Genomic DNA, 12,549 nt, shown 5'->3' on the forward strand with positions numbered 1-12,549 from the left:
CCCTGCCAAGGACAGCAAAGCAGATTTGGGTCTGTGCTGCTGGAGGTGCCAGCACAGGGAGGAAGGGAAGCAGCTTCCACAGCTCCTGCCTGGGGGCAGCTGGGTTCTGCCTCTGCAAGGGTGCCCATGGTAATTCCAGCACTGGCAGTGCCTGGCCACAGCCACCCATCCCAGGCTCCTCACCACCCATCCCAGGCTCCTCACCACCCATCCCAGGCTCCTCACCACCTATCCCAGGCTCCTCACCACCCATCCCAGGCTCCTCACCACCCATCCCAGGCTCATCACCACCCGTCCCAGGCTCCTCACCACCCATCCCGGGTCTCTCATCTTAATCGTTTTCAGGCCAAAGCTGGGAGAAATTTCACTCAGTAAGTGGCTTCTAATTTGTGGCAGGGGTTGCCAGGGCAAGGAAGAGCAAACTGCCAACCATGTCTCCTCTCAGTTTGTCTTTCAACAGGGATGGGGAAAAACCTCGAGGAAGGAACAAACCTTCTCCCCTCCGCAGCCACAGCCATCACCCCACTGCAAATCCCAGGATCCCTGAGGCTGGAAAAGCCTCCCAGCCCATCGAGTGCCAGCTGTGCCCCATCCCCACCTTGTCCCCAGCCCAGAGCACTGAGTGCCACCTCCTTGGACACCTCCAGGGATGGGCACTCCAAATCTCCCTGTGCCAATGCCCGGCCATCCTTTCCAGGAAGAAATCTTCATGATGATGATGATGAATCCAACCTTGACTGGATCCCAGCAAGAAACAGCACAGGGTTCATGGGATAGATACTCTGGAATGTTGGCTTTCCCTGCCTCTCCAGCAGCTGCCCTGCTCCTGAGCATCAGAGATGGGCAGGATCGTGCCAAGCCTGGTGCCAGGCCAAACACAGAGGTGGAAATCTGGTCCCCACTGCTGAGGAAGGAACAAACTCCACCTCCCCAGAGGATTCACACAGAACACACCCTGCAGCAGGAATTGATTTACACAAACCCAATGAAAATGAGAAGCTGAGGGAGCAAGGACTCAGATGAGAGTGGGCAGGACTCCACTGCTGCTTATTCCACATGGGAATCCTCACCCTGTCCACCCCTTCCAGGACCTTCTGGCTGATGCAGCATCACAATGTGAGTTTTCAGTGAGAGCTTTAAGGAGCAGAAACGAGCAGCCATGAAAGCAGATTTCATTCACACCACTTTTTGGGAACAACTTGGCTTTGTCAGCCAGTTGCAACAACCACGAACTCTTTGCAGGCAGCTGTAGCAGAGATGGCTTTTCCCCTGTGATATCAGAATTTCCATGGAAAGAGGTGCTGCTTTACAGCTCTTGTGATTGTGGTGACAGGAGGAGGGTGAAGAAGGGGGGCTGAGAATGGAGGAAATGTGCAATGCAGTGATGACAAACACTGACAAAGAAAGGACTGGCCTCTGGTTCTGATCATCTGTGACAGAAAGTGGGACTGGAATTCAGGTTTTTCACAAATTGAAATTACAATTAAATACCCACATTTCCCTGATCAGCCACAGGAATAGGGTTCAAGGGGACTGTAACACAGTAAATAAGATTAAAAATCATTGATTGTCATTTTGATCCAAGCAACTTTATACACCAATTTTTCTTCCTATTTATTTCACCTGAAATAATCTTTCTCCCTAAGCTTTACAAGTTTGCTTTCCCTCAGCATAAGCATTTATCCTACCATGAGAACTGCATCTCCAACACAACAGCAAACAGGCAAAAATTCTCCCTTCCTGAGTCTTCTACTGACCTGAGCTGTGGAAACTGCCTGAAGCTTTCCTCGAGGCCACGGATACAGGGAGAGTTCACAGATCTCATAAATTCTGTACTCGGGATGTGATTCAAGGAGAGCTTCACAGTTCTGCTCCCTGGGGGCCAGGCTGCTTTATCTAAGGCACCACAGTTTAATGCTCTCTGTGTGCTGTGATGTCAGGCAAAAACACACAGATAAAACAGATTAAACGCTCTGTTTTCCTCTTTCCCCCCTGCTCCAGATCTCAAAACTATTAAACACTGCTTGACCTCGACCCCACAGCTTGTAAGAGAACCCACAAACCCTCATTATCTCATAACTACCTGCTTTGCCCCCTCTGCTGTGCCTTGGAACATCAATTGTGCTGCCGTGAGGAAGAGGTCACTGCATCCACCCACAGGAAAAGGCACAGACCTCACACAGGGACCTGGAGCGGTGCTGCAGCACCAGCACCGATGCCAAGGCAGCTCCAGAGCAGCCGGGAGCATCCCGGGGATGTTCCAGAGCAGCCAGGAGCATCCCAGGGCAGCTCCACACCAGCCGAGAGCACCCCGGGGATGTTCCACACCAGCCGAGAGCATCCCGGGGATGTTCCAGAGCAACCGAGAGCATCCCAGGACAGCTCCAGAGCAGCCCCGGGGATGTTCCACACCAGCCGGGAGCATCCCGGGTACCGGAGGTTGCACTGAGGATTTTCCCCTCCTGCATCACGGATGCTCACAGTCCGTTCACAGTAATTTGTTAACTGGGAGGGATCTTTGCTCGGGGCTGTCCCCAGTAAACCCTGGGCTGGATTCTGTGCTGCTGAAGGGTTTTGTCTTTGAGGTCGCTGCCTCTCAGCCCTTCCGCGGGAAGGAGCCAGCCCAGGACAGCAGGAAAATCCCGCAAAATAAATAAACAAACAAACAAACAAACAAACAAACAAACAAACAAATATCCGGCCCCTCCATCGCTCCCTGGCTACTGCGAGGGTCCCAAGAAAGGAGCCACCCCTCTGCCTTCACTGCTGGCTCCATGAGGAGGCTAAAATCCATTAATGACGTCCCTGGCAGGGGTGACACGGAGAAGCGATCGCGATGGGGACCGGGTGCCACCTGCCGGGATGGCCGCGCTGCTTCCCCCGCTCCGAACCGGCACCGCGGCCACGGCTCTGCAGGGAGGGACTCTGCAGGAGCTCCGGTGTGTCCCCAAAGCACGGCTGTCACCGGAGGTGCCGCGGGCTGTGCACGCTGCCGCTGTCCCTCTTCTCTCTCCTCAAAGCTTCCCTGGCAGGGTGGGCAGGCCCTGGCACAGCTGGGGCTGCCCCGGATCCCTGGCACTGCCCAAGGCCAGGCTGGATGGGCTTGGAGCAACCTGGACAGTGGGAGGTGTCCCTGCCGTGGCTGGGGTGGCACTGGAGGATCCCCTGAGGTCCCTCAAGTATTCTGGGATTCTGTGACTGCACGCTCCTGCACTGCTCGTCCTCCTGAATTAGGGTGGGAATATCCTGCTGGGATGGGAATATGCTGTTGGGATGGGAATATGCTGTTGGGATGGGAATATCCTCACTGTCGCGTACCCCATCGCCGGGAAGGGAGCGAACCCAGCGTGCGGGGTTTGTGCCCGGCAGCTCCCGGGTCAGCGAAGGTCTCTGCACACACAGCCCCTGCTGGGGGCAGCCGGGTCTCAGGATCCCGACAGAAATACTGCTCGATCCCACACAAATTGATCTATCGTTTTCGCAGTTTACACGATCTCTGCGCTCACAATGGTACAGGAGAGCAGACGCGAGTCACAGCCTCGCTGTTACCATGGCAGGGGGATGCCTGAGCATCCAGCCGCACACCTGAGGCACCCGGGCGATGCTGAGGAACGCTCAGGCGCTCTGCCCGGCTGAGCCCGCTCCGGGAGGACACGGAGAGCCCTGTGACCTCCCCAGCCGGGTGATCCCAGCCCCGCTATCCCCTCACAGCCGCCGGTGGATGCGGGGAGGGTCCTCACCGTCCCGTGAACTACAACTCCCAGTATGCACCGCGACAGCAACGCGCCCGACTTTCCACGGCCTCGCGGGGCCGCGCCGCGCTTCGCGCTGGGATTTGTAGTTTTAAGAAGCTACCCGGCCTATAGCATCCGTGTTGAGGAGAACTCGCCTCCCCGTGATGCAGCGCGACGCGGTGACATCATCGGCGCGCGCGGGCGCGGAGGCCGCGGGCGATGTCGGAGAGCGGCGGCGGGGCCGCGGCGGGCGCGGGCGGCGGCGCGGGGGCCGCGGGGCCCGGGCCCACCGACCCCGGCTCGCTGCCGCCCGGGGACCCGCAGCTCATCGCCATCATCGTGGAGCAGCTCAAGAGCCGCGGCCTCTTCGACGGCTTCCGCCGCGACTGCCTGGCCGACGTGGACACCAAGGTACCGGGGCCGGGCAGCGAGCCCAGGCCCTGCCCGCTGCCGCCGCGCTGGGGCCGCTCCCGGGGCATCCCTGCGGCCACATCCACACCCGGGCACAGAACGCGCTCAGCCCTTCATCGCAGCCCAGGCTTTCCTGCGAAAACACCTTCCCATAGGAACAGTGCTGCTCCGAGCCTGTATTTCTAAAATTCCCATATTCTCAAACGTCCCCGTAGTCTCAAATCGAACCTTTAACCTTTGTTCCTTGAGTAGATGTTCTCAGACTGTTTGACATTAATTTTTTCTCAGCCTCAGCGAACTCGTCATCATTTGTTGCCAATATTGAATTGGGCTCTCAGTGTAAAGTTGGATTGTTCTCAGTGACTGTCAAAATTCAACGTTTTTTTGTTGAATTTTGTTTTTCCAAAGCTTTTATGTTTCCAGCAGGAGCCCTGTTCTGGGAACTGCCATCCTCACCCAGAGCAGACACATCAAACTCTGAAATATCCCTGTTTCCTTCTTGTCCTGCCCTTGCATCCAGGATGTGGATGCTCCTGAGCATTTTATGGATTTATTAGTTAAGTTCCTGTTCAATGGAATTAGATTTCCTCTGATAAAACTAAAATAATTATAATTACCTTTAAAATTCCAATTTTATATTTTTATTCCTATCGTCTCTGCTAGTGCCACAGAAGCAAATAATTCAAGTTTTTGTTTAGTGGCAGCATTGCTCAGCCAGTTTCCTAGGAATTCTGGGGTGGAGGCTTTCCAGGCAACAAGAACTCTGCTTAAACAACCTCTGTCTGCACCGTTTGCATTGCACTACAATTTCAGCCCCAATCTACTCAGCTGTTTGAATTATTACAACTGAGAGTTCTGTGCAATTTCCAGTTGTGTTCTCAGGGAAAACAGGATTATCTTTGTTCAGAGAGTGAAAGGAGGGACGCGCAGACAGCAGGGCAGTCTGTGTGTGACAATAGCTGCACTGTGCAGGGCTCTGGCAGGGGGTTGTTGGGAGCTGTTTGAGCTGTTGAACCGGGTTTATTTTTATTTTTTTTAGCCAGCCTATCAGAACCTGAGGCAGAAAGTTGACAACTTCGTCTCGACCCACCTGGACAAGCAGGAATGGAACCCAGCCATGAACAAGAACCAGCTCCGGAACGGGCTGAGGCAGAGTGTGATCCAGTGAGTGAGCAGCAGCCTGCACAACAAGTGGGATTTATAAGCCATAAACTACCTCAGGCAAGGCAGAACTGGCAGAATTCACGTTTTCACACCACTTTTCTGTTGTCCTCCCTGAGTTTCATTGTGAGAGTCAGTGCAGGCTGAGCTCTCCCCCAAAATGCACATTATTGCTCTGCCTGAAATGGGTGGGTTTGAGTGGTGAAATATTTGTATTTGCTGTCCAAATGATTGCTGCAAAAACGCTGTGCCTGCTGTGCTGAGCTGGATTACCTTGATCTTAACTTTCAGGAAAGAGATGAGCCTTTAAATATTATTTAAAGAATGAGTCCTGAGGATGCCAAAGGTTTGTGTGCAGACTCCAGCCCCTGTCACAGCAATCTCTGCACCAGTTCCTGTCCAGCTGTTTCAGACTCTGCACTGGGGACCACCAGGATGAGCAGAGGCTGGAGCAGCTCTCCTGGGAGAGCTGGGATTGGACAGGAGAAGCTTTGGGGTGACCTCAGTGTGGCCTCACAGTGCCTGAAGGAGCACAAGATGGAAAGAGAATTTTACAAGGGCCCTGGAGGGACAGGACAAGAGGGAATGGCTTCAACTGGGAGAGCAGGGTTACAGCAGGTATTAGGAAGAAATCCTTCCCTGTGAGGGTGGGCAGGCCCTGGCACAGGGTGCCCAGAGGAGCTGTGGCTGCCCTGGATCCCTGGCAGTGCCCAAGGCCAGGATGGACAGGGCTGGGAGCAGCCTGGGACAGGGGAAGGTGTCCTTGCCATGGCAGGGGTGAAATGGGATGAGATTTAAGGTCCCTTCCAACCCAAACCATTCTGTGACTGACAGTTCTCACTGCTTTCCAGAGCTGCTAAGATTTAATCAGGGAGAGGAGGGCGAGGTATTGCACAAAATGTTGTAAAGAACAGCCCCAGACCTGGGCAGTCTGAACAGTGCCTGTCACTCCTGGAGGGGCAGGGCTGAGCCCTGGGGGTGTCCAGCTGTGTGTCCTGCCCACCCAGGCTGCTGTCACCTGCAGGTGGCACGAGGTGCCCTGTCTCTGCATCCTTCACAGCCTCATCATCCTGCTATGAACATCTCCATTTCCTGCCCCTGCTCCCTTGCAGACATGACTTAACCCTCCCAGACAGGCTGTGCCCACCATCCAGGGGCCTGACACAGCCCCTGCAGTCACCAGGCACTTCAGCTCCTGCTGCTCAGCCCAGAGCCTCTGCTGTGTGCTCACTGCCTTGTTTTTATAATTCATACCCTTTTATAATTCATTCCCATCTGTCTAGACTATTACAAGGAGCAAGTGACAGTCCTGTTCTGAGGGGGCAGGGCTCTTCTCCCTCCACTCAGCCAAAAAAAAGCCTTTGCTCTCACCTGCCCTCCTCCTCAGAATAGCTTATTTCTCTTCTTGGGCCAAAATGTGTTTGTTTGTTTTCATGTTGACCTGGTTTCCACAGGAGCTCTGTTAAAAGTGGCTCTTGGCCAAGGTGTCATTTAAGTACCTGGGAGACCAGATGTGAGTTGTTAATTCTGTAGGGAGCAGGGAGAGAAATAGGTGAGTGAAACAAGTCCCTGTTAAGGATCTCCTGAGTAGGCTGCAGTTCTCACCATGTTAATGCTAATTGCAGTTGACAGGAGGGCTCTGGAGAGTTTCTGGAGGAGATTGGGGAGAAGTTTTTCAGAGGAGCTGAATGACTTCTTTGTCTTTGTTCAAGGTCAGGAATGCTGGAAGCTGGAGTGGACAGAATTATTTCTCAGGTGGTGGATCCAAAACTAAACCACATCTTCAGGCCTCAGATAGAGAGGGCGATTCATGAATTTTTGGCTGCACAAAAGAAAGAGGAAAATGTGCCAGCTCCTCCTCCAGAGCCTGAGAATAAAGATCCTCCTGCTCCATCTCAGGATGCCTCCTAAAGGTCTGGTATCTCTGCACTTAGTGCTGACATTCCTTGTGCCTCATCTCTGTATTTGTACAGTGCAAGATAGAGGAGGGCTTGGCAGGGGGGACACTTTGATCAGCAGCCTGTTGTCATTGTCACACAGCCCTCTGCCCCTCCAGTGCCTCTAAAAATAACTGGGACTAAGACATAAGGGTGATGTAAATCAGCTATCAAGGAACACTGTGAACTCTGCCAGAGCTGGGTTTGGATCTGCCCAAAAGGCCTTTTATTAAAACAAAAAAAAAAAAAAAAAGAAAAAGCATATCCAGCAGCATGGAAGTGGCTGGATTGCCTTCAGAACTGGATATGTATTTTTTACATGATTTACATTTTTTATCAAATGGATAAAAAATACATATCATGTACTGAAACACAGTGAGAATAGAGTGGTGACAAGTTATTGTGGCTTAGCATTGAAAGTTTTGGGTATCTCTGCTTCAGAACAAACACTGGAGTGTTGAATTGTCACTGACCAAAATAGTCCTGCTGGAGTAAGGACAACATCTCTGGGAGTGAAAAACTGTTCACTCAAAAACTGATTTAAATAGAACAACCTGACTCTTCCAGCTGCAAGGACTGAGAGTGCCTTTGTGGCAAACAAGTTCATTCTGGCTTTTGTGATTAAAATAACTCCAGGGGCCTCAGGGGGCCATAATTGCTCCTCTGGCTTAGCACAAGGTGTGCCCATCTTTGCTAAGGTTGCAGAGGTTGATTTGGATATTGAGGAACCACTGCCTTGGTGGGAAATTTCAATCTGCAGCTTTGCTGGGGGACTTAAAACCATGCTGCATGAAAGGAAGTTAATTGTCAGTTGTCCCATCTGCCAGGGCTTTCTGAGAGCAAAAATGCTCCATATAATCTACAGCTGATTTATTTAGCAGGAATAAGAACCTAGAGTGGCTGTTCTAATGCTTGGAATTATCAGAGCAACCAGCATGGGGGTTTAAGTGGCTGTACTATCACCCTGAGTTATTTGCTTGTGACTTGCAGCTTTAATGCCTTGAATTTTTGCATTTGTCTGGTTCAAGTAGTTTAAAAGTCCATTACAACCCACAGCAAAGTGCAGTTGGTAATATATCCTAATCTATCCTAATGCACTGACTTGTGAAGGTGCTTTTACATCCTCTAAAATCTCTTTTTTTTTTTCCCTTGCAGGGAGCTCCTGCTGCTGAGCAGCTGCAGTTGCAACATGCCCTGTTAGACTGGCAATGGATCCCTTGTTCCCTTTGGTGCAGGGTTGCTGTCTGCCAAAGATGATTAACCTTTATTAGGCCTGTGGGAAATAGGCACTGAAATGGGGAAATTCAGGTGCACCTGGAGTTCTGCCTGTGGAGGGACAGCCCAAGTGTGGAGAGATTTTTGCTGTGAACTGCAGCATGTATTCATTAGTCATGCCTTTGGGCAAGGGGGTGGGAAGGGAAAAAGGGAGTTGTCTGCTGTCTGGAGGGAGTGGGGAAGAGGGTTGAGGTGCTACAAGGAGCACAAAGAAGGGAAGGGAAGGAGGGTTTGGGTGTGGTGGTGTTTTTTGGAGACCAAGTAGAGCTGTCAGGTTTGCTTTGATAGAAGCCTTGTGTGCCTCTGCTGGGTTACAGAGAGCAGCAGGTGCCAGGACAGGTGGAACTCACTGCGCTGCCTGCTTTGGGAAAGGAATTTCCTGTTCAAAGCTGGAGCTGAAGCTTCAGGATCCACTATCCAGATCAATTCTGTTGGACACAGAAACATGTTTACAGTTGGCTATGCCCATAGCTGATGTCACTCCTGTTTCCCAGGGAACTCTGGGGAGCAAAGGGCACACCAGAGTGGGGGATCAGGTGGAAATTTGTCTTTTTCTGCTTGGAAGACTTTTCTTTCTCAGGTGCCTGGTGGAAACTGTGCTATGCTTTCAGCTTGAATGCATGCAGTGTCCTCTGGATGACAGTCAAATGGAGAATGTGATAACCTGTTCTGCCAGCAAATGTCCACACCTTTTTGCAATAAAACACCTCAAAAAGCATCTCTCAGGCTTGGCTTCTTCAGCAATTTTTCTTAAGGAGAAACTATTTAAAGAAATCCAGGAGTCCTGATGGCTGGAACCCTAAGGAAAGTGTGACCTTAGACATTTTATGGGTTAATCCAGGTTTAACAACCTGGGCCTGTTTCTTGTCATGAAATAAGATGGGTTTAGTATCCTTTCCACAGAAGATGTCTCAAAAAATGTAAAATATTGTGAGGATTGTGTGAGTAAAGGGTTCTCTCCTGGATGTTGGTTTGGGGGCTAAAGACTGTTTCAAATATGTAATAAATGTTTTCCCTTAGGGAAAACTCCCTTAAGGGCAGCTCTTGACAGAAAAGAACCTTTTACCTCTGGGTAGGGTTTTCAACCACTTCTTTGGAACTGAAACATGTATTCAGTGGAAAAAAATTGTTCAAGAGTTTAGAAAGAGCAATGAAAAGGATTCTGACTGTGCTTAGGCACATTCTGGAGGGCAGCAGGAGCAGTCAGGGAGCAGGGACAGGAGCTCAGGGGTTTTTTGTAGCAAGTCAAGCTGGATTTACTGCAGTGAGGAGGGAACCTGAACCTGCATTTCCTACCTGACAGCTGCTTTAAGAGCTGAATGAAGGAGAATAGACTCAGCCAGGGTAGTTTTTAAAAGGCTTTTCCATTGTTCTGTCTCTGTTAACCCTGAGCTCTGCCACTGCTGTGCCTTTGGTGGGGCCCAGCCTGTGCACGGCTCCAGTGGAAACCTTCAGATGACAACAGAAGCACCTGAAGAGCTGGGGCAGCCAGTTTGGGATCACAGGCTTTAATGTTGGGGTTCTGAAGTCCTTGCTTTGCATCAGAGCCTTGGAAGCAGCCCTGACACAATGGGACAGTGACAAAAGCCACCAAGTCCTTATGATGAAGGACTTGTGCAGTGCCCTTTGATGGAATCCTGCTAGTCACACAGGCAGGATCAGGATTCCAGCCTTCAGACCTCAGAGATGAAATAGAAATCTCCACACCAGAACAAAAGAACAAAGCTGGACCTGGTGCAGAAGTGGAATTGTCCCTGCAGCAGGATGTTGGACTGAAGCTGGGGAATGAGTCAGGTTTTGCTGTGCTGGGTGTGTTAAACACAGCCTGAGGAGTTTGGAGAGGCATTCAAGGAATCGAGAAGCTGACACTGAACTGAGATGTTTGCATAAGCATCACAGCAGGACATTCCTTATTTTCTCACTCTGCCCCTCTTCCATCAAAACCCTGCAGCCATACAGCAGCTCTGACCTCTGTTCCTCTGACAGTGTCCCAAATGCTGTCATGTTAGAAAACCTCAACAGCAGAATTCCATTGCCTTTGCCCCATTATTCCTGAAAAATGTACATGTAATGCATAGCAAACACACAAAGCAGCCCATTTTTGCAAACATATTTTAGCCCAAGATAAACTTAATTCCAAGTACTGAACAGGAGTTAAATGATGAATAATGTGTTTATAACATATTTTTGAAGTAAAACTGATTCTTCCTTTAAATTAATAAGCATTTTCTGATTTTTTAAACTTCTTATGCAAATCTTACATTAAATAAAAGGATGATTCCTGAGGCACTTGCTATTTAACTGTTCTGCCATAACTCCAAAGATGCTTTTCAGTGAAACCTGGAGCAGGTTAGCAACAGAGCCAGGCAGAGACCACAGCTGCTGATCACCTTATCAAGGTCACAGTTCCACCTGAGTGGATTTTGGATTCTTCAAACAAAGACAGTTTTTGGGTGGGTCACAGACTCAAGCACACTTCACCAGAAGGAGCAGAACCAAACTGCCATCACCTGTGTCACCTTTAAGGTCCCTTCCAGCCCAAGCCATTCTAAAATTCCATAATTATATATTTGCCCAGTTCTGGGTTCAAACTCAGAGAACCGGAGCGGTTTAACTCTTTCACAGATATTCTGTGGTTTATTCTGCAGTGCAGAACGCATTTTAGCAGTTTCCCTGGAGAGAGCTGGGTTTGGCTGTGAGCACTGGGGTCTCTCACGTCCCCAGGCAGGAATTCCTGCTCCTTCCCTCCCTTCCCAAGCGCAGCTGTTCGGAATTCGGCCGTAAGAGGGAGATCAACTCTCGCTTCATTTCTCAGTTCCTCCCTGCAAATCCCGAGCAGACCCAGGATTCTTCCGCTGCCTCCCGAGTGAATCAGCCCAGCAAGGTGTGGAGACAGCTTTCCCAAAGTGCTTCCACGAGCTCTGACTGTGCCTGGCCAATGCAAATCACACAGCAGGCACTGACATTTCTCAAGAGGTTTAGCAATAGGAACAAATACCAGGATTAGGGGAGAGAAGTGAACAGCCTCAGTGATCAGGGGCAAAATCCCAGCTTTAGGATGCAGAACTGTAAATCCTGGCCTACCCAAATCTGTAATTCACAGGTGTGAACAAGGCTGGGGCCCCAGCTGGTTGTGCCATGAGATTGTATCAGAAGCATTGGTGCAGTTCTTGCATTTTTGTGATTCAGGTGCTGAGCCCACAACAGAGCAGAGTTGTGGGATCAGCCTCAGGAACATGACTGGGCAGTGACCAGCCCAGTCTAGACACCATCCTAGCCATGCACAGAGAAATGTGCTACCTCAGCCATCAGGCTGGGAGCTGGCTCCAGCAATCCCCTGCAGCACTGGGACAAACCAAAAAGCAAAATGCAACAAGTCCAGCCCACCTGCACAGGCTGAAGGACCTCATGTGTCACCAATTCCATCTCCCTGACTCACAGAATTCACTGCCTTTTGCACTGTGTCTTATAACAGATCCCTGCTCACTCAAGGAAAAAAGGGGAAAAAAAATCCCCAAAGCACTTCAGGTGTTGGCCCTACAAAGAATTCACATGAGAACAGATGGCTGCAGTTTGCTGCATTAGGGCCTTTGGGAATTCCAAGCAACCTTATACATTAAATAGACCCATTTTGGAAGGGATTTCTAACAGAAATAGAAAACCATTGCCATGAGTTTCACATTTCAACTCTGCAAAAGGGAGATGAAACAATCACAGTTCTGAGAACACTCACAAAATTTACATTTTCTACAAGGGGGCAGCACAAGCGCAGCAAAAAAAGAAAACCCGGTGGGAACTCTTCCCTTCCAGCCCTTCCTGTGAGACACCAGGACACCAAACACGCCCCTCTCTGCCAGCATTCACCTCCACCAGCTCCTCCTGCCAACATTTAGTCCTTCCTCCAGGTAGTTCTGCCCAACTTCTGCCATACCAGTAAAACCAGGATGGCTCTGACCAAGAAAAGAGTCTCGGGTATCACCAACACCAGCTCTGGGCTGCTCTGCAGCACCAGCCTGAGCTCCACACCGTCA

General features: G+C 50.6%; 1 protein-coding gene across 1 annotated transcript; it reads left to right on the top strand.

The window, feature by feature from the left end:
• Positions 1-3,942: 3,942 nt before the first annotated feature.
• On the top strand, positions 3,943-9,229 carry BOD1 (biorientation of chromosomes in cell division 1). Its single transcript, XM_084215718.1, has 4 exons — positions 3,943-4,145; positions 5,185-5,309; positions 7,019-7,219; positions 8,399-9,229. Exons 1-3 carry the CDS (start codon positions 3,954-3,956, stop codon positions 7,215-7,217), a joined length of 516 nt encoding a protein of 171 aa, XP_084071844.1. The 5' UTR covers positions 3,943-3,953; the 3' UTR covers positions 7,218-7,219; positions 8,399-9,229.
• The last annotated feature ends 3,320 nt before the right edge of the window (positions 9,230-12,549 follow it).

This window comes from Fringilla coelebs, assembly GCF_963513975.1.
Source record: "Fringilla coelebs genome assembly, chromosome: 15".
Taxonomy (NCBI): Eukaryota; Metazoa; Chordata; class Aves; order Passeriformes; family Fringillidae; genus Fringilla; species Fringilla coelebs.